The following is a 20,068-nucleotide window of genomic DNA, read 5'->3' on the forward strand; positions in this document are numbered from 1 at the left end:
AGTCAAATAGGTCAGTCAAACTTTATTAATAGATTACAAACCAGCTTTCTGACAACTCCATTCACTCCATAAATGAATAAACAGATGTTTTATTATTTTCTCTGAGGCAAAGTATTAGTATTAGCTAGCGATCCAAGATGGCGGGATCTTCTGCGCATGCGCGTCACCGATGGTGCAGGGTCACCGATAGCATCCTGTTGCGGCTCAATATTGATCCATATATAAGGCGCACTGGATTATAAGGCTTTTGAAAAAATTGAAGGCTTTTAGGTGCGCCTTATAGTGTGGAAAATACGGTAGTTATTTTATGCCAACTTCTAAAGTGGTTTTGTAGCCAGAATATATGTTGTTTTTTCAGTTAGTTTTCATTTATTTAAAAAAAACTAAACAAAAAAAAACATTTTTTTTTACAAATTTTCTGAATGAAAATGTTTTTGAAATTTCAGTTTTATTTATTTCATTAATTTCCGTTGACAAAAATTAAAATCATCTTGCTCGGTTGAGAATCACCAAATTACTGGCAAGTAATAGCGAAAACCGTATCTCCGTTGTTGCTAATTGTATATTTGCAGACCGGCCATGACACTTCCCATGTTATGTGAGCATTAGCATCACCGCTAATGTGACTTTTCAGAGTTGTGCGTAATGCTTTTAAAGCAACTTCTCAAAAGTTTCTTTAATGTTGCCATTATCTATGGTCATAATCACATGAGGGCACAATAATCTGTTTTGTTTATAGGCGCCTTTATAAGCACTCCAAGACACAGTGCAGACCATGAATTGAAACAATAAAACAAATAAATATAAAAGTCATTCTATCTGTTGTGATGATCCTCAATAAAATGATTAGCACTGTCAGCTACTGTAATCAGCTAATGTACATAAGCTAATTAAAGCCCTCCACGACGTCTGCCGTTTTATACTCTGGAAAAAAAAAAAATGGTGGTCTTAGAAGACAAAATATCTTAAATGCACATTGGCTTGTGAGCTACAATTTCTCCATTACTGCAAAAATATGTTATTCTTGTTCTACTTTTGCAGTGTTTTTCTGGGTCAATCCACACATTGGACCATTTTGAAAACAAAATGTTCTCACAATGCATAGCACAAGACCTTTAGGAAATAATAGCCCCCTCTCAAGCTACAAATCTCGTTGCTAAGTTTAAGATCTTTGCAGACGACATGACAGAAAATTTCATCCTTCACCTTGCAGGTAATTTAAAAACGTACAATTAAGTGTGCTGCAGCGTTTTAAAAGTATTCAATTGCAAGTCCAAATATCCACACAATGCGCCAGCCTCTGCCCTTGACAGTATTGTGCACTTATACTGCACATTTGTGTTTCACTAACAACCAATTATTATCGGTGTGATTTTTCTTGGGGACATGCAAAAACATATATGAGCACTCTTGCTAGGAGAAAAACTACAAGGGGAAAAAAAATATATTAAAACAATTGAGTGGGTTAATGGAAAAGTTTGAACGTGAGGCATTATTATTATTATTATTATTATTATTATTAGGGATGTTCGATACCACTTTTTTTCAGACCGATACCAACTGCCGATACCAGTAGTACATTTTGACAAATAAAAAAAATAAAAAAAATCACTAGAAGATATTTTTAAACAAATATATCTCCTTTAATTTTGACAAAAAAAAAAAAAAAAACAGCACAGTCACTCTTCAATAGTATCCGCTCAAAATAAAACACAAAAATGCTCTTTTAGTTTAACAAGATTCACAATTTTGAAGTATTTCCAAACCAGTTAACGTCTTCCCCCTCTGCCATCTGCTTGTACTCGTCTGCGTCACGAGTACTCGAGTACTTGAAAAAAGGCTGGTATCGGCCCGATACCGATACCTGGTATCGGTACTCGCCCATCCCTAATTCTTCTTCTTATTATTATTATTATTTTTATTTATTTTCCTCGCAGAATGAAACAACCATATTGGCATATTCCCAACGTGTCCTTCAATTAACACGACCATGTCCAAAGTGTAGTTCAATTTTTGTCAGGTCCCTATGCTGGCACTAATCAATATTTCTATCATCAATGCTTCAAATGACTTCATGTAATGAGAAGCTTGTTCGTTACTGTGGCAGTTTTGATTCGATCAGGCACCTTCATTCTGAACGCTTGTAATGTATTATTTTTAGGGATGTTCGATACCATTTTATTTCATAGTGATGCCCAAGTAAGTACTCAACATTTGAGTAGAAAGCGATACCAAGTCCCGATACCACTAATACTTTTGATACATAAAATGTCTCCCCCAAAAAACAATGACATATAATTATAAACATTTTTTAATTAATATGAACACATTCTGAACGTACATTTAGTTTTTTTTTTTTTTTTTTTTATTCTACTGCCTTTGTTACAAGCCATCCAACATGACATATGGCTCACTGGTGCAGTGTTTGCTCGTACTGCTCCCTGGAGCCTGCTGTACAATACACTGCTGCACACAGGCCAAGCCAGCCTTCATCCATCACTGCATGCTACTGCACTTGCACTGGAGTTTGGAAATTGCTTGGGAAAAAGTTCCTCGGTTACTTCTCTGTGCTAACAGGGACTATGATAAATGTATTCACTGAAAATAAGACATCAAATTGTGATGCTGGGTTTAATATGCTCGATTCTGTAGCCATGTTGTAACCTGAGCTTAGGCGCTCCTGTGTGGAATTTGTATGTTTTTCCCCCTGTGCTTGTGTGAGATTTCTGCAGGCATGCTGGCATCCTCCCACGTTCCAAAAACATAACAACAAAACGCATAAATGAAGACCTGAAATTGCCAATAGGTGTAAATGTGAGTTTGTCTATGTGTAACCTGCGATCTGCCCCGCCCATCACACAGTCTTGATAATAATAAACAGCATAGAAAATGAATGGATGCATGTTTATGTCTTTTGTGTGTATATTAATTTTGCCTCTTTAGGTAGAAATTATAGATACTGTCCCATGAAATATTTAAATACTTGACTCAGCCTTTTTCAGCAATCAAAAGGTAAGATTTTTTTCCATAATTAATTATGGAAAAAAATCTTACCTTTTTTTCCATAATTAATTAGATAACTTCATTATTTTCCTGTACAAAATACCTTAAACTAATTTTTCCACTTGCTGTCGACTGACGATGACATCACCTGTGCTGAGGAATTAGGTAACGACTAATCATGGCTCAGTTTGCTTACCAAACCCAGAAAACAGGTGAGCCACGATTGGTCGTTACCTACTTCCTCAGCACAGGTGATGTCATCATCAGTCGACAGCAAGTGGAAAAAAAACGTTTTTAAATATATTAAAGGTGGGGTCTTCCGTTTGCACTATATAAATACAGGATGTATACCGATGAACTCCTTCTCAATCGACACCTCTGGGATTCTGTTAATGTGTGGTGGTGATTTTTTTTTTCCTTTCCTTTTTTTCCCTTTATTTTTATAGCACTTTTCACAGACACAGATCACAAAGTGGATTTTAAAAAATGACAAAACATTTAACAAAAAAAATACATAAATAAAATAATAAATAATAATATAAAACTATGGAGGACTCACCACCTCCAGAAAATAAAAAATAAAAAAATAAAAAATTAAAACGCAAACAAGGTTGAACATACAATTGCCCTTCAGAAAGTGGAGCGCCCTGAGGGAGCTGCAAGGATTCAGAAGTGACACGGAATGAGCACCATTATGCTCGAAAGGTCAATTGATTGTACATTCCATAAAAAATACATTTCAAACTGATAACATTTAATGTTATAGTAACAGTCCATTACAAATAAGTTAGCGGCCATGGTAACCTCAACTTGTTTACAGTGCTAATGCTAGTTGAGTATTGTCAACGCTGCTGTTTTGTTGAAGCTGGATATGCATTCTCTGGGACTATTACAACTACGCAGTTTCATAATTTCTGGCCATAATTAATGGTCATATTTCAGAAACATGCCCCTGCATGTTAGTAAGGGGTGTGGCTCTCATAAGACTTAGTGACATGAGGCTTCAATCAAATATTGCAAGTAGTTTTAGCACTGCACACTCCGCCTTTTAAGCAGCCAAAAAGAGGTCACTTTTTTTTTTTTTTCTTCGCTCCATGCAAGAATATTTCAGAAAATCAGCTTATATTTCAAGCTTCAACTATAATAGCAAAGCTCCTCCTTCAAGTTGAGGAGTTGTTCAAGTAATATCCCCCAAGACTTTAACCTCCAGAGTTTATATTTCACAGCTGTAATGTTGGCATAAGATCATCGGTTTTAAATCTCGGGCTTTCCACCTCTTTCGTCAGTCTCCCACTGAGCGAACCCATGTGAAGCAGCCTGGAATAAGCATAATCCACAAAATCCACTCCAGCCTAAAGGAAAAAAAAATGTATGCGTAATAACTCCAACTGAAAATCAAATAAATAAAGATCTAATTCGGGAAGATTCCAAGCAAAGAAGGGCAGGGCAGCGAACTGCGAGTGTGAATCCAACCAAAGCACATTAGCAAGAAACAAAGCTGAACAGACAAAATCCTTAATGTACGACGCAATAAAAGAAAGCACAGTGAGCTCCATTATGCAAGGCTGATTTGACTGGGGGCTCATTGGAAATGTGTTAATTGGGGCTCATTAAAGCCTTTTAATTCAAGAACGACCCATCAAACATAAATGGCCTCCTGTTATGGTACTGCAGAAAACTAGTCAGGTGTTGCCTGAATACCCTCTCCGGGTCGATCGTACCAGGATTGTTTTTGTCTCATCTTGTCTGTCTTAAATTAAGACTAAAGCGGACAAGTCATTTATTTTCAATATTAGAGAGAGACAGGAGATGAAGCAGCGCCCAAACATCTCCCACTTACAGGCTGCATACAAGGAAAATGACAGAAAATTGGACCAATTTGTTTGGATTTCAATCCAAAAATAATGGAAATTCAAATACTAAACAAAAATGAATATTATTATTATTAGAAGAAGAAAAAGAAGAAGAAAAAGAAGAAGAAAAAGAAGAAAAAAAAGAAGAAAAAGAAGAAAAAGAAGAAAAAAAAGAAGAAAAAGAAGAAAAAGAAGAAGAAGAAGAAGAAAAAGAAAAAGAAGAAGAAGAAGAAGAAGAAGAAGAAGAAGAAGAAGAAAAGAAGAAAAGAAGAAGAAGAAAAGAAGAAAAGAAGAAGAAGAAGAAGAAGAAGAAATAAAATAGTTTTTTTTAACGCTTTGAAAGTTATTGAAAAACACTTTTTAAACATTGGATTAATCTTTTGACCACTCAAATGAGGTTTAATAAAATATATAGATTATGATAGAAGTACCACGAGGCCTCTTGAGGAGGTTTTCCGATCAAGAACAAGTAATTAAAAAAATAGAAAATTGCTATTAATTTTAATGACAATTTAAAGGGATACTTTTCTTATTTAGCCATTTTTGGCAGTCACATTAATATTTTGCCTATAATAAATTTGATATCTTTATTATTCATGTACAATTAGTACCTTTAAAAACACATTTTGCAACTTGCTGTCAACTGAAAATGACATCACAAGGGCACAGGTAACCAATCACAGCTCAGCTTGTGAATGTCACATGACCAAACCTAGAAAACAGGTGAGCTCTGATTGGTTACCTGAGCCCTTGTGATGTCATTTTCAGTCGACAGCAAGATGCAAAATGTGTTTTTAAAGGTACTAATTGTACGTGAAAAATAATGAAAGTATCAAATTAATTATAGACTAAATATTATCTTTTTATTGCTAGAATGGGCTAAATAAGTGAAGTATCCCTTTAAGGAAAGGCTTTATTGAGATACATCGGTCTTTCTTTTAAATTATCTGTCATTGTTTTTTGGGGCGGAAATGTTAAGTAACAAATAGTGATAATTTCATCGACGAAAAATTTGTCATATTTTTCGTCATTATTATTTTCAATTAATGAAGACACACTGTTGTATTATATCTTGTGTGTTAACCTAGTTACAAATAGGTGTGTTATCATTTTCTGTATAAAAGTTTAAACGTATGCTGAAGGAAAATATCAACTAAACTACCAATTTAGTCCACTAAAATCGCTCTTTTTTTTTTCGTCGACTAAAATTGGATTAAAACTAAAATACAATCAAATGACTAAATTAAGACTAAAGCTTTAATTAATTATAGTCAAACGACTATAACAAACTAAATTAAAATTTCTTGTCAACATTAACACTGATAACAAAAGTACTAGTGTATCAGTGGTACTCAAAGGTTGAGTATTTGTACTGGTATTGGTCTGAAAAAAAAAAAAAAAAAAAAAGTGCTATGACCATCTCTAATGTAGGACTTTATTGTAATGAAAAGAAATAAAAAGAGCATCACCAACTGGTTGTGGTCCGGCACTACCCCTCTGCCCAAAATGGCGTCAATTAACTTTCACAATAGCCGGTTTGAAAACAATGTATATTTTTTTGTGTGGAATGCACATATTTTCAGATTTAATCATATCAGCATTCTTTTTTAGTATCACTGATTGTTTATATAACAACTGGCTACACGGTCCTATTCTAATTTGGAATAATGCCCTTTAAACAAATGCAGTCAACAAGTAATTAAAACTATGCAGCATTCAGAAGACCATGAAAATATTTTAGGTCCTTTGACGACACAAAAAAAAAAACAGAAGCAAATCATGTTTCTGTTATGCTAATGTGTTGGGAATTGGAAGAATTGCTAACACAAATAACTGGAGGATTGAGAGAACTACTTTTTTGTACTGCTGAAAAGCGTCATCCTCATTAACCATCCTTCGATTTCTGCCCTGCTGAAAAGTCATACCTTGGCCAGCCTCTCCCCCCCGAGACCCTTTTCTGTCCAACAAAGAAGTGGCCGGTCACCAGACTTTCACACACCTGCATATACGACAGCTGACAGTGTGGCAAGTCATCTTTATGGGAACATTTCCAAATGATTTGACGGCTTGTGTGACAGCATGCCTGAAAGGATCCACTCCACAATTCGCCTGTCAGCGCATACACCTCATGGAGAAACTTACAATTTGGCATATGGGTGTAGAATTACATTTTTGTATTTTTTTTTTTTTCCTTCGCTTCTTTTGGTCTATAAGCATGTTAGAATAGTGGTAACCATGTGCTTAAGTCCGAATAGGCGCACATTCTGCCATCATCCTAAGTTTAGCACATTCATGAAATGTACACCGAAGGGAATATTAGAAATCAGGAATAGTATTCCAAAGCCAACATTGACAATATAAAGTACATTTCTACTCGGCTTTACACGACCCAGATTTTGCGACCGATTACCGATCAGCGATCGAGTTTGATGAAAACAATATAGGATCACAATAAAGAAGCAATGTATGTGTTTAACTCATTTGCTCCCAAAAACGTATAAATATGTTCTATTTTAAATATTACCACGCTCCCAAAGACGTATTTATACATTTGTTTGTTTTTATGCTAGAGCATAAAGAAGGCTTTGATACAGCCTCTGAACTGAAGAGAATGCTTGAAGCAATGGTAGTTATTACCATAACGGCCAGTAGGTGGCAGCAGAGTATGAGAGATCAACCTGGGCCATGTTGTTCCCCACTGTTTTAAACAGATTTGTGAATAATGATGAAACTTAGCTATATTCTAATGCTAATTGCTGCAAAACTGAAACCAAAAGAAATATACTTTTCTTTCCTGATGTAAGAATCGACTCCAATCTTGCTTTTGGTAAGTTCCATGTTTTTATAGCAATAGAACACAATATTCTATGGGCCTTGCAAAATCAGTCCAAATGCAGTAAAACAGCCGGAAGTGAATGGGGTTGCTTCTGTGAAAATGGCTGGGAGTGAATGAGTTAAACAACTTTTATAATTAAAGCCAATTTCGCTAATTTAAAAATAAAAATAATTTAAACAAATTTTACTCTCCAGTCGACCAGCACCATTTGAGGGGGATTAGGGACTGTCCTGAGTCCTGACCCATGAATAGTAAAAACCCAAGTACAATGGACTGACCCTAATTGAAATTCATGGGGAATTTGTTTTTGTTTTTAATAATTACTAAATAAATAAATAAAAGAACCTCTTCAGTGATAAAAATCAAATATAACTTGTAACGTCTTATTTCGCAGAGCCAATCAACGATTGATATCATTGATCGACCGGGCAAATTAAGACATTACAACCAATCACTGATTTTGCAAAATATTGCCCGATCCCAATCCAGCCGATCATATCAGTGTAAAATCTAATTTCTACCCACCCAGATTCATTAACATTTCAAATAAAAATACAGAAAATCTCTCGTGTTCCCTCTTGTGAACTCCGCCAGAATAATGCTGACCAGACACCAGGCTGACCTTATTTTGACAGCAAGCAACAAACCAAGAGCAAGTGTAAGTCGTAGGGCACTCCATTCTGACCTCACTGCCAATCAGTCAATTCACCAGTTAGCATGCACATCTATTCACTAAAAAGCCTAGAAATTGAAAATACCTTTGAGAGAAAACAAAAGTCTGCATGGCTTTAGAAAACATCACAGTGTGGATGAAAGATGTGAGATTGATTGTTCGAAACGATCAATACATGATATTTAATTCTACGCTTACCTCACCTCGCTATGCTTTATTAGCTATTCACTTTTGGTGCAACGGCGGACAAAAAGGGTTGTCGCTATCTTATTAAGAAAGCTTTCAACTTGCACTTTGACTATCTCCATCATACGGTAATGTCAAAATGTGGCCTCAAAAAGTGCAATGTTTGGAAATGTGATGTATCCATTTGCTACTGCAGGCACTCAAAAAGAACATTCCGAAAAATACTTATGATGCAAGAAGGCTCAAATTGTTTGTGATATTGCATCTATTATAAAACGTTTCCAACATACCAATCTGACTCAAATGCCATCGAGCCATCAATCAAAGTGCTTAAAAATTAAAAAAAGGATCCAATTAGAATTGTAACCTGCCACAAAGAATGTTGCTGGTGGCAGACAGCGATGAATTCAACTTCAACGTCTCCAAGGTTACCCCGGTGCGATCTAACAATGACGAAATGTGACACAATAACGCCGGCAAAAGATGAGGAGCCAACAGAGACTCAACTGAACCAGGGCACAACATAGACTTATAGTTTGTCTTTGAGATTGATTATTTTTACTTGATTGTTGTTTACAAATGACTGAAAATATTAACTTAAAGTAAAATTTAAAAAAAAATCGTGTTGACATGACTGTGACTGTTAACTTTCTTCTAAATATGAGATGGAGGAGGTATCAGTTGTTTACAAAGCCACCATCGCCAACTACTGGCCTGGCATGCACATTACAGGTCTTCTTCATATAGACACAAACATAACAACACCTTGCTGTTGTCATTTAATTGTTAAAAGTTATTATAAACTACCAGTAAAATGAGGTAAGTGAAAACGGCTTTGTAAATGTTTGATCAAGATATATAAGCTCACTTATATGGGCTGTTTTGGCAACATTGGATGACACATCAATGTACGTTCAATTCGTTTGCCAATAGACAGTAAACCATCTTGGGATCAGACATTCAACTACCCCGCAGCCGAGATTATTCCGCCCCAGCCTGCATCTCTTGCACACTCAGCCTCCACCAACTCACCATCCCTCATGTTGGAGACAGTTGTGAGGATCAGGCTGGCACAAAATGGACACAAAATATCTGCGCTGAAGTGCGCTGGATTAGTTTTGGCCAGGGCTAGTGGCTTCCGGGAAATGTGTCATCAGGCACAATGGTGAAGTCTGTAAATGTGTCTTAGTGGCCAATAAACTCTATATCCACTTCACGAGACAAAACACAAGGGCAAAAAAAAATATCAGTACATTTTCTGTATTGTTTGGTCTTGCATATCCAATTGAATAGAAGTGATAAACATTAGACTAGACACCTCTTGTTCATTGTCGCTGCCCACAAACAAACATTTTCAACGCAATTTCACATTTCACCCACAAGCAAACTGCATTTTAGGAAACAGGAACAGACTTTTGAACTAGACTAACTGCAATTTCTGGAGAAATTGCGTGGGAATGCTGAACGCTGAATGCTAATACCTGAATGCTAAGATTTGAATGCATGTGGAATGCTTATGAAGTAAATTGAGAGATCCATTCATCCATTTTCTTAACCGCTTGCTCCTCACAAGGGTCGCGGGGTGTGCTGGAGCCTATCCCAGCTCGCTTCGTGCAGTAGGCGGGGTACACCATGAACTGGTTGCCAGCCAATCGCACGTAAATTGAAAGATAAATTATGAAAATATGACCTCCTGGTTACTGGACAATGTACTTTACCAACTGTGCCACCGAGCAATGTAAGACACCTGGTAATGATGATAAATTATATGTATGGAAGTGGGCATGGAAAGTGATATTTAGAAAAAGTTCAATCTTGCCCCATTGAAAATGAATGGGGAAAAGTTGATATGACAGGTTAAATTGTGCAAATACTGTAAGTAATGTGGAATCAGATGATACATACACCGGGAGGCGTCAATTTTTTAAGCTAGTTGAAATTTGAACAGTGTAAATTGGAAGTATTATGTGGGAGTTGTTACACGGCAAAAAAGTGTGGAGAATAAAAATCACAATAACATATGTGGGAATGCTTCATCCCCATAATAAACCTGCATATATTTGTTATTTCCATGTGCGCCATTTTTTTTTCACGTTTTGGATGTTATGATTGACTTTGGTCAGCCCAATCTTGTCTAAATATGCTTTTGCTCACCCATGCCATGCCATGACCCCGAAAAGGGTAAACAGCATACAAGATGGATGAAAACTGCGTGCCATTGTCAACTACTAATCTTGTTACTTTGTGTATCCTGAAACAGCTTGAAATAATTTAATCTTAACAGCATGAAAATGCATGCAACTTTATTACCTCAAATGCTAAACTGTTCTAAGCATGCAGTAAAAACACAACCAAAACACAAATGCATTTTTTTTTTTTTTTTTTTTTTTTAATATGGCTTATGTTGCAGCTTTCTGAACTGCAACACCCTGCATCTCATTTCTCACACTCACGCGCGCGCGCGCGCACACACTCCAGGCTACTGTCACAGCGCATTCATGTTAATATTACAAGTCATTTTGTATTCTGCCACAACAGCTTACAGCTAATTACGAGCCTCATAAATTATCTATGTCCACTCGGCTGAAAGGGAATCATTTGCATTTCATGATTGTTCCCCACCGACTCCATAAAAGTTAAATCACGTGCACTATTCCTTATTATGTGGCCATATATTTTGCATACTGCTAAGTGATGTGCACGTAAATATTCAGTGTGTGTCATGTGGCTGCAGGTTTCTTACCTGTGCACAAAAGTGCTGCGAGTCCCACGCACCGAAGCGGCTCCATGTTTCTGTGCTTGTTCTCGTCTTTTATTCGGGAGGAGCCGCAGGATCGCTCCCAAAAAGCACCGAAGTTGACTTACTTGGCACGCAATTTATCCTCTCCCGGAGCTGGTCTCCGTTTGAAAGTGAGCAGATCTACTCGCTGTGCCATGTCACACGAGCGGATGGAAGTGACATTCGGCGTCCCCCCCGCTATACCTGAAGTCGAAATAAAAGCGCACGTGCATTCAATTAGCCTCTTTATCGCATGCATTGTTATTTATTTAACTAATGCTTGAGTTATACTTAGAAATAAGTAGCTAAGAAGGGTTTTTGTTTGTGCGTAAAAACGCATTTGGTCGTCTTCCAATTTACCTTCCTGTATAGATTGTGTACGTCGACTTCCTCTTGTCACTTAGGAAAATTAAACCAGATCCACGAAGTTTGCACTCAAAAGTCAACCATTGCCAAAAAAAAGAGGTCATCCCCATTCCGCAAAACAAAGCAGGCTTTTGTGAGGAAAGACTCCGTCAACTTTCCACGCGGGGAACAAACAAAATTCGTGCACAGATCCGCCGGTTTGGATCCTCCCAGCACCCTGTGGCGCTGAATCGGAGAGTGCGGGTGCTCAAACGGAAGGCTTGAATGCATTCCAGGCTCGGATTGGCAAATTGGAGCGGCACGTCATTGGGCCATTTAATTCCCGGCTAATATCATCAAACGGCAATCTTTGCTTTTGAAGTTTTTTTTTTTTTCATGTAGATCCTAAAATTACATTTAAAAGAAGCTAACCTATTCTTAGTGGTTTTTCAAATCAATAAAAATTCATATGGATGAATACTGCATGAATTGCACATATATGCTATTGATTCACAGGAACATATTTTAATAACATTATTTGTTGATATCCAAAACCATGTTATTGATTTAACTCCAATCTGCTAGTACAATACTAATTAATTTAGACAGTATCATAACTGACCACAAGACAACTACTCAGGAGCAAAAAAAATACAGAATAACACTCCCATAACTGGAAGAATCATTAGTATCATTTATGAGAGAGCGTTGCAACTGGTTGGGCCAATTGTTGTCTCGTGAGAAGCAACAGTGCCCCCTAGAGGGAAGCTCTAACTGCAAGCAGCTGTCCTCTGTTTGCTCCAATGACTCATGACAGAGACAGCACTGTAAACCCGACCAGCCTGCTTTTGAACAGAGAGAGAGAGAGAGAGAGAGAGAGAGAGAGAGAGCATATTGTTTGTTTGTAATGAGTCATTTCTGATGCCGTGCAATAGGTGGCTTTGGTTGTACCTGTGATATTGAGAGTGTTTTCACATTTCTGAGAGGGTGACTCACAAAGGATGTTCATAAGAAGATGAATAATCTGCCTGAGACAACAGCACAGGTGACTTGACTACCAAATGCAAAATAGATTTACAATCGTGACAAAACAAATGGGAGTTTTGCATTTACACCTAAAGGTCCCGAGAAAATTCTGTTTTCAATTTGCAGCGTGGGAATAGTGGGGCCCAAAGTGATATTTTTTTTCATGAGGCCCTAAATTCTTCACTGTGCCCCTACGAACAGACACGGAAGACGTACGCACGCACCGACATCGTAACTCCAGTGTTGTTTGCAGGTGCCTGGGGAAAGTCGGGCTTTAGTAACTTTCTTCCAGTCTCTTTCAGCAGTCTCGTATTGAACCTTGTTTGGAACTATTTAGACCCTTCAGGGCCACCATATTTCCTTGTCTTCCGCAATGCAGGAGTGAGCCAAATAAGTCAGTGTCAGCATGTAACAAGTCCAAATTGTCTCTCTGTGGCATCAGTCTGTGCATGTCCAACATTCGTTCATGTTGCGCTGACTATTTTGCTCGGGGTCGCACGTGAAGGCGGAGCCTAGCCTATAGTTGACTTTGGGAGGGAGGTAGGGCGCCCTTGTAAATTTGAATATTACCCAAAATTAAATGTTTTAAAACTTTTTTTTATTGTATTTATATTACACCTTTTGGTTTTTTTTAAAATGAAATAACACAAATTAAGGCAAACATAAAAATGCCTGGTTTTATATTTAGAGAGACCGAGTGTCTCAACATTTAACTCACTAAATCATTGGTGTCCAATCTGTGGCCTGGGGGCCATTTGTGGCCCGCCAACCATTTTTAAGCGGCCCACAGTGTATACTAAAAATACATTTTGCTACTAAAAAAAAAAATTGTATACTGTCGAGCTTTTTTTTTTTTTTTTTTTATAAATATGCAAAGATACCAATTAACTATTTACAATTACACAAGCAACCATATTTCTATTCATAACACTGTGGTGAATAAAGATCGCAAAATGGCTCACATGAATGATTGGCAAGTAACTGCTTTAAAAATTGTCCATTTATGACAGATTTTGCCTGTTTTGATTGTGAATGTAGGGATTGGATTTGGCTACTCTTCAGTCCAGGTGCAGATATTTTCTATTGGGTTACAGGGTCTCTGACCACCCCAAAATCTTGTAAAAACATAAACTTAATTTGTCTGATAGAAATCACCTTAGATCGTGAAATATTATTGTATAAATTGTTCAAATATGGTATAAGAGGTTTCGGACATCAATGGGTTACCAGTTATTTAAGAAATAGAAAATAATGTGTTGAATTCAATAGTAGACAGTCAACACACAGTTATGTAACTTGTGGGGTGCCCCAGGGATCAATTCTGGGGCCAGTACTTTTTCTTCTTTATGTGAATGATATTACAACTATTTCCAAATTGTTAAAATGTATTTTATTGGCAGATGACACCACTTTATTTTATGTTGGGAAGAATATATATATATATATATATATATATATATATATATATATATATATATATATATATATAATGTATTGCGAGTAATAGAGAAACAGTTTCAGAAAATTCTGAAGTGGTATAAACACTAGTAAAACCAGATTTATGATTTTTAGTTGCAGAAATATTGATGTTGAAGCAACACTAACTGTGCAAGACACAGCAATAGAAAGGACTAATGAAATAAAGTTTTTAGGTATTATTATTGATGAACACCTAACATGAAAATCACATATAGAAAATGCTAAATCTAAGGTATCACAAAGTATAGCAGCTGTACACAAGGCTAAAGAATCAATCAATCAATCATCCATAACTGACATATTGCATTCAAGTGTGGGGGTGTGCAGCCAAAACCTCCACCGATTCCAAAACTTTAAATTTTAATGAATTGATGGAGTTTAACCATCTTAAAGTAATGTTACAGTCCATCATGAAATTTTACCAGTTAATATACAAATTATATATATATATATATATATATATATATATATATATATATATATATATATATATATATATATTTAAACAAAATAAAAAGAACGATCTATTTCAACTCACGGTGTCAGTTTACGGAACAATCCGGATTGTAAAACAAAATCATCTCATCTCGTCTATCTGTATTTTTAAAAACTTGACAAAAGCTCAATTCCTGTAAAAATACATATAGCACAAGGACATGGTGCTGAATTATTTTGTAGGATTGTTATATTGAAAGCATCTTGACCGTTCGCTGTCATTTATTTTATGTTGATTATTTTTTGTTGTTGTTGATCAGGGGGAGATAACATAAGTTTTACTTCTTTCTGTCCCTTTTCATTTCTGTTTTTTAATGGAATGAAATAAAATAGAATTGAATTGAAACTGAAAGTGATTCAGGTCATTTTTTTTTTTTTTTTTTTAAACCATTGTATTCTGTAAATTGTGTATGTTGTTGTTGCAACATTCAACTTGTCCAATCAGGGGTCACCACAGTGAGTCACTCGCATGACTTGCATGATGGGAATCGAACCCTCGTCATCTGCACAAAATATACAGCGCTAGATGTAAACCTTCCAAGTACTTTTATCAAATCAAATCGAACTTTATTTACATAGCACCTTTCATACATTCAAGTGCTGAACAAATAAAACATCCATAATACAATAAAAAGAAAAAGCCATCCCTCCCCCTCATATCCCCATGATCGTACCCACAGACACGCACGCAAACCACAACATGGCGGGGCACAGAAGAACCCTGTGAGGAAAGGCACCCAGGAGGAGTTCATCCACACTGAGAGGGATAACTGCCACCCATCACAGGGAGGAATGCCATCCCAGAGACCGCCAGCCCACAGTGACCAAACAGACGGAAGCGAGCCACAGCTCCCCAGGGCCAAGGGACCGCCGGGACAACCGCCTCAGTGTGGAGGCTCCCCCATGAGAAAACACTGGAGCTAAAAACTTAGTAACTACCAAATAAATATCAGATCTTTTAGTACGTAACGTGCTCGTCACAATGCAGACTTTTGAGTATGCAACAAATGGATCTCCCAACCATTGGGAAATTCAGCAGCCCGGCCATTCACGTACGGAAATATCTGTGCTAAACAACGGTTAAAGGTCATCAAAGGATCACAGAGACCCGGCGGACGTTGGAGGAGAGGGGCTCTCCCTTCATCCGCCCCTCAAACTTGCAAAACTCGACTCCATCTGCTCAATACAAGCAGAATGAGATATCAAATGTGTATCGGATTCAGAATTCCCCTCTCGGAGGACGTCACTCGAGGAAGCTGAGTCAAGCGGAGGAGTGGATGTAAAATATGAATTATGACTGGTTGCGCTTTGATATACTGACATACAGTACTTTAGCTGCAATCAGAATATCATACTTTCACCTATCATATATCCTGTACACTTCTTCTTAGAATATTCTGTTTCATTCTTTTATGTCGACTTAATACCGTACTGACTGGCAGCATTAAATGGCAGAAATATGCAAATAACAGCAACCAAATTTGTCACATCATTTTACACATCCACGATGAACATATCCAACATGTCTGCAGCAACTTGCCCTTGTCTATTGACGTATGAGCAAAGTACTGTTTCCTCTTTACAAGCCATCTTTTATAGACGTGTCACATGAACCCGCGTCATGTCGCATAACAGCTTAAAAGCCTGCGCCATTAAGGTCACGGTAACCCCCGTCAAGTTGAATAGCACACAACAGAATTCCTTTTTAGTTGAAGACATTTCACCTAATATATCCGTAGCACTTTGGCAGTTGTACTTGTCCAGCGGAGAGCCATCAATAATCCAGAGCGGTCACATGTGAGTCCTTTGCTCCGAAATGTGTCTGGCAAGTGACCGACTTGCATAGCAATGAAGTCATTGAAGAGTTGAAACAACAACAAAAAAAAATAGCTTGTTAGAGGTCGAGGTTGGAGTTATGCTGTGAAAAAAAAAAAACATAATAATAATAATAATAATAATAATTATTATTATTATTATTATTATTATTGTTATTATTGTTATTATTTCGGCACAGTGCTCATAAAAGACTCCATTCATACCAATTTTGTTTTGGAAAAAAATAGTGAAATTATGGTGTTTAAAAAGTTTTGTAATTCTCACATCAATTTGCATATCTGTAAATAAACTACTCCCAGCCATCAAAAACCGTTTCAAAGTCTTGTTTTTGTTTTAAATGTTGTGGTCACAAAAGCAAAATTTGCATCAAATTCATTGTCCTGTTTGATGTATCTTTAAAAAAATTTGTTAAAAAAATTAAAAAATTTAAAAAATAAAGAAAAAAAAGAAGCTTGTTTTCTCCATTTTTTGAAACCAACATGTTGTACTACTGTTTAATACAGAACACAAAAAAAACAAAAAACAAAACTGGAAACATATTTTTTTAACGGTGAACAGAAGAGAGTCTACTCACAATATTCTGTGGGTCTTGAAAGATCAGTCAAAAAAACGTTGTAAAACTGCTGGCAGTGAATTAGTTAACAAAAGAGGGATGGAAAAACGTTTTGTCCAATTGTTTGTTTAGCTCACAGGCTATTTTGTGGTTTATGGAGGATGATGAAAGACAGCATGCAGTTCAATTTTCTAATGTGGACACTATGAATGGTTCCATTGACAGCAGAGGGACTCAAACCGTGAAAATCAATTGCTGTGGCCACACTTTTATCAGGATTCTTTCCAAAATTTAATGAGCTCTTTCTTGGTACATGTGCCACCCCATCGACGAAAGTTCATGACTTCTGGTAGTAAATGGGAGCTATACTGGAAGCTAGAAGTGAATTTTCATTGACGGGTACAAAATCTAGTAGTGACTTGTTGAAATGTACCCTCAACAAAATTCACAAGAGGCCCTAAGATACGATGTAATTAATTTTTTTTCTAATTTTTTTCTCATTAGGATACCATTCACTATTGGGCCAGTACATTTCAAATCGGTGTCGGTACTGTCCTTTATGGCCATTTTATGATTAGGAACTCAAAATGTGATTATTTTGGTAGGAAAATTGTTTCAAAATTACTAGTGCAGGGTCATTAAAAAGCATTAAAAGCCCTTACCGGTAAAATGGATTTTCCTAAAAATAAGACCTTAAGTTAAATAGCATTTAAAAGCATTAAATATGATGTCAAGAGATGTAAAAAAATGTAAATAATATTGATATAAAATCGTTGTTGTTAATGTTTTATTTTACGTACAACATTGTGCAAAGGAGTCTTGATAACACAATTTAGCTATAATAAATGTGACAAAAAATTATATATATATATATATATATATATATATATATATATATATATATATTAGGGGTGTTAAAAAAATCGATTCGGCGATATATCGCGATACTACATCGCGCGATTCTCGAATCGATTCAATAATCGGCAGAATCGATTTTTTTTTTTTTTTTTTTTTTTTTAGGATTCACACCTTGAGCATGGAAGAATGTTATATGAACGGAACATTAAGCCTTAATATTTTATTTTAATGCTGTTTAAACATGAAACAGATTACAACCTCTATAAGACTGAAATTTCAGATAAATAAATAATACATTTTCATATAAATCTTACACTCTACAAGCTTACTGATTAGTATTTTCTAAATTTGACTGAAAAAAATCGCAAGAATCGACTTATAAAATCGGTATCGAATCGAATCGTGACCTGTGAATCGTGATACGAATCGAATCGTCAGGTACTAGGCAATTCACACCCCTAATATATATATATATATATATATATATATATATATATATATATATATATATATATATATATATGTGTGTATTTATTTGTGGGACTGGCGAATAATTATAATTATAATTTAATAATTATTAAATAATAATATAAATTATAGTTATAATTTACAATGAACAAAAGAGGCCAGAGTCCACAAGTTGCTTCATCCAAACAACAATTTCTATGAATTTACAAAGAAAAATGTATTGTTACAAACATAAAACACTAATGCTACCTAGTGGCAGAAGGTTACCATAACACAAATCTGACGCACTGTTCCAACACTCCTTTTAACTTTTTAGTGGCTTTTTTTTTTAAAAATAACTATAAATTACCATCCATCCATCCATTTTCTTAACCGCTTGTTCCTCACAAGGGTTGCAGGGCTGCTGGAGCCTATCCCAGCTGGCTCCAAGCAGTAAACTGTGAATTACTTACTAAAAAATTACTGTCACAATGATTTAAAAGATACAACCAGATTTGTATTTGGTAGCCATATTTGTTCATTTATGTTAACATATGAAGAGCTTGAAAAAAAATATATATTTTTGTTGTACATTTAGAACAGATATAGCAGGCATTTAATTTTGGATTAATTTCGAGTCAACTATGGAAATCCTGTGATTTATTAAGATTAAAAATACTAATTGACTGACAGCCCTAATATATAAACAGTATGCATATATGTATTATGTATGCATATGCATTTGCGCATGTATTTATATGTAGCATGATGTGGGAATTAAATTTGTTTTTAGTCAGAACATACCATAGTCTCTATCACCAACTTGTTCTAACACAAGTAAAATCACAATTACAGTAAATACTTGCATGAAAAACACTTTGACTGTAGTTTTCGGTCAATGAATAAAGATGCCAATTTGATGTAGATTTCCTTACTTCACTTCATAATCTAAATACTGTTGTGCTCAAAAGAATGTCCTTTCTCCTGGAAATGCAAATGAAGCGTACCGTGTAAATGTAATGAAATGTAGTGTGTCTCATCGGGTGATGTTTGCTAAGTAGCTTGTCCGGACACAACAGTATTATGACGTACACTAACAGCTCATCCTTCTTTGAGCCGTTTATCAGAACACAGCACGAGGTGATGTGGAAGCAATCCTAAGAAGCTCACAGTAAAGCGCAGATGAGGTATTAATCAAAGTGTTGTTGTTTTTTCTATCAAATTTGGAATTGGGCAGATTTGCATGAGAGCCGCTGACCTGTTAGTTCACAAGTTCACTCTTTTTTTTTTTTGATGTCACATTTCTGTTATATTCCAACCCATTTATTAATTAAAGGTCATCGCCAGAGGTCAACTTGCTTATGAATTGACGTAAGAAAATTGTCCCCGTGACCTTCAGACAAGCAGCGGCATCTCAAGCGAAACAATATCGTAAAGCTTGATGAGTTGAGGTGATGCAAGGTGGATGCACACCAACGGCATGATGTTGTAAATAGAAATAAAGTGCTCCAGTGGAACACATTTTCGCTCGCTTGTGTGATGCACCTTTTAGATAACATTGAGTTCACACAAAGGAGCAAACACAACCACGCACCAACTAAGAAACGGGAGCAGCTGGAAAGGAAACACATATTGTGATTGAGCTTGTGACAAAGCTAATCACGACTACAGTGCAATTTATTCATAAGGCACAGTTATA

The 20,068-nt window shown here is 36.1% G+C and overlaps 1 protein-coding gene across 3 annotated transcripts in view; it reads right to left on the reverse strand.

Moving 5' to 3' along the window:
• The window catches only part of LOC144002473 (transmembrane protein 132C), a 172,334-nt gene extending 160,357 nt beyond the window's left edge, over nt 1–11,977 (reverse strand). For all 3 annotated transcript variants that reach the window (XM_077497744.1, XM_077497745.1, XM_077497743.1), the window contains exons 1-2: nt 11,691–11,977; nt 11,295–11,534 (exon numbers count right to left, since the gene is read on the reverse strand). Coding sequence is in view for 1 of the 3 variants with exons in the window: in XM_077497743.1 (XP_077353869.1) it covers nt 11,295–11,340 (46 nt within the window). In the remaining 2 variants the exon portion in view is untranslated. The remainder of the gene's footprint in view (nt 1–11,294; nt 11,535–11,690) is intronic.
• Between the last annotated feature and the right edge of the window lie 8,091 nt (nt 11,978–20,068).

This window comes from Festucalex cinctus, chromosome 15 (assembly GCF_051991245.1).
Source record: "Festucalex cinctus isolate MCC-2025b chromosome 15, RoL_Fcin_1.0, whole genome shotgun sequence".
NCBI classification, from domain to species: Eukaryota; Metazoa; Chordata; class Actinopteri; order Syngnathiformes; family Syngnathidae; genus Festucalex; species Festucalex cinctus.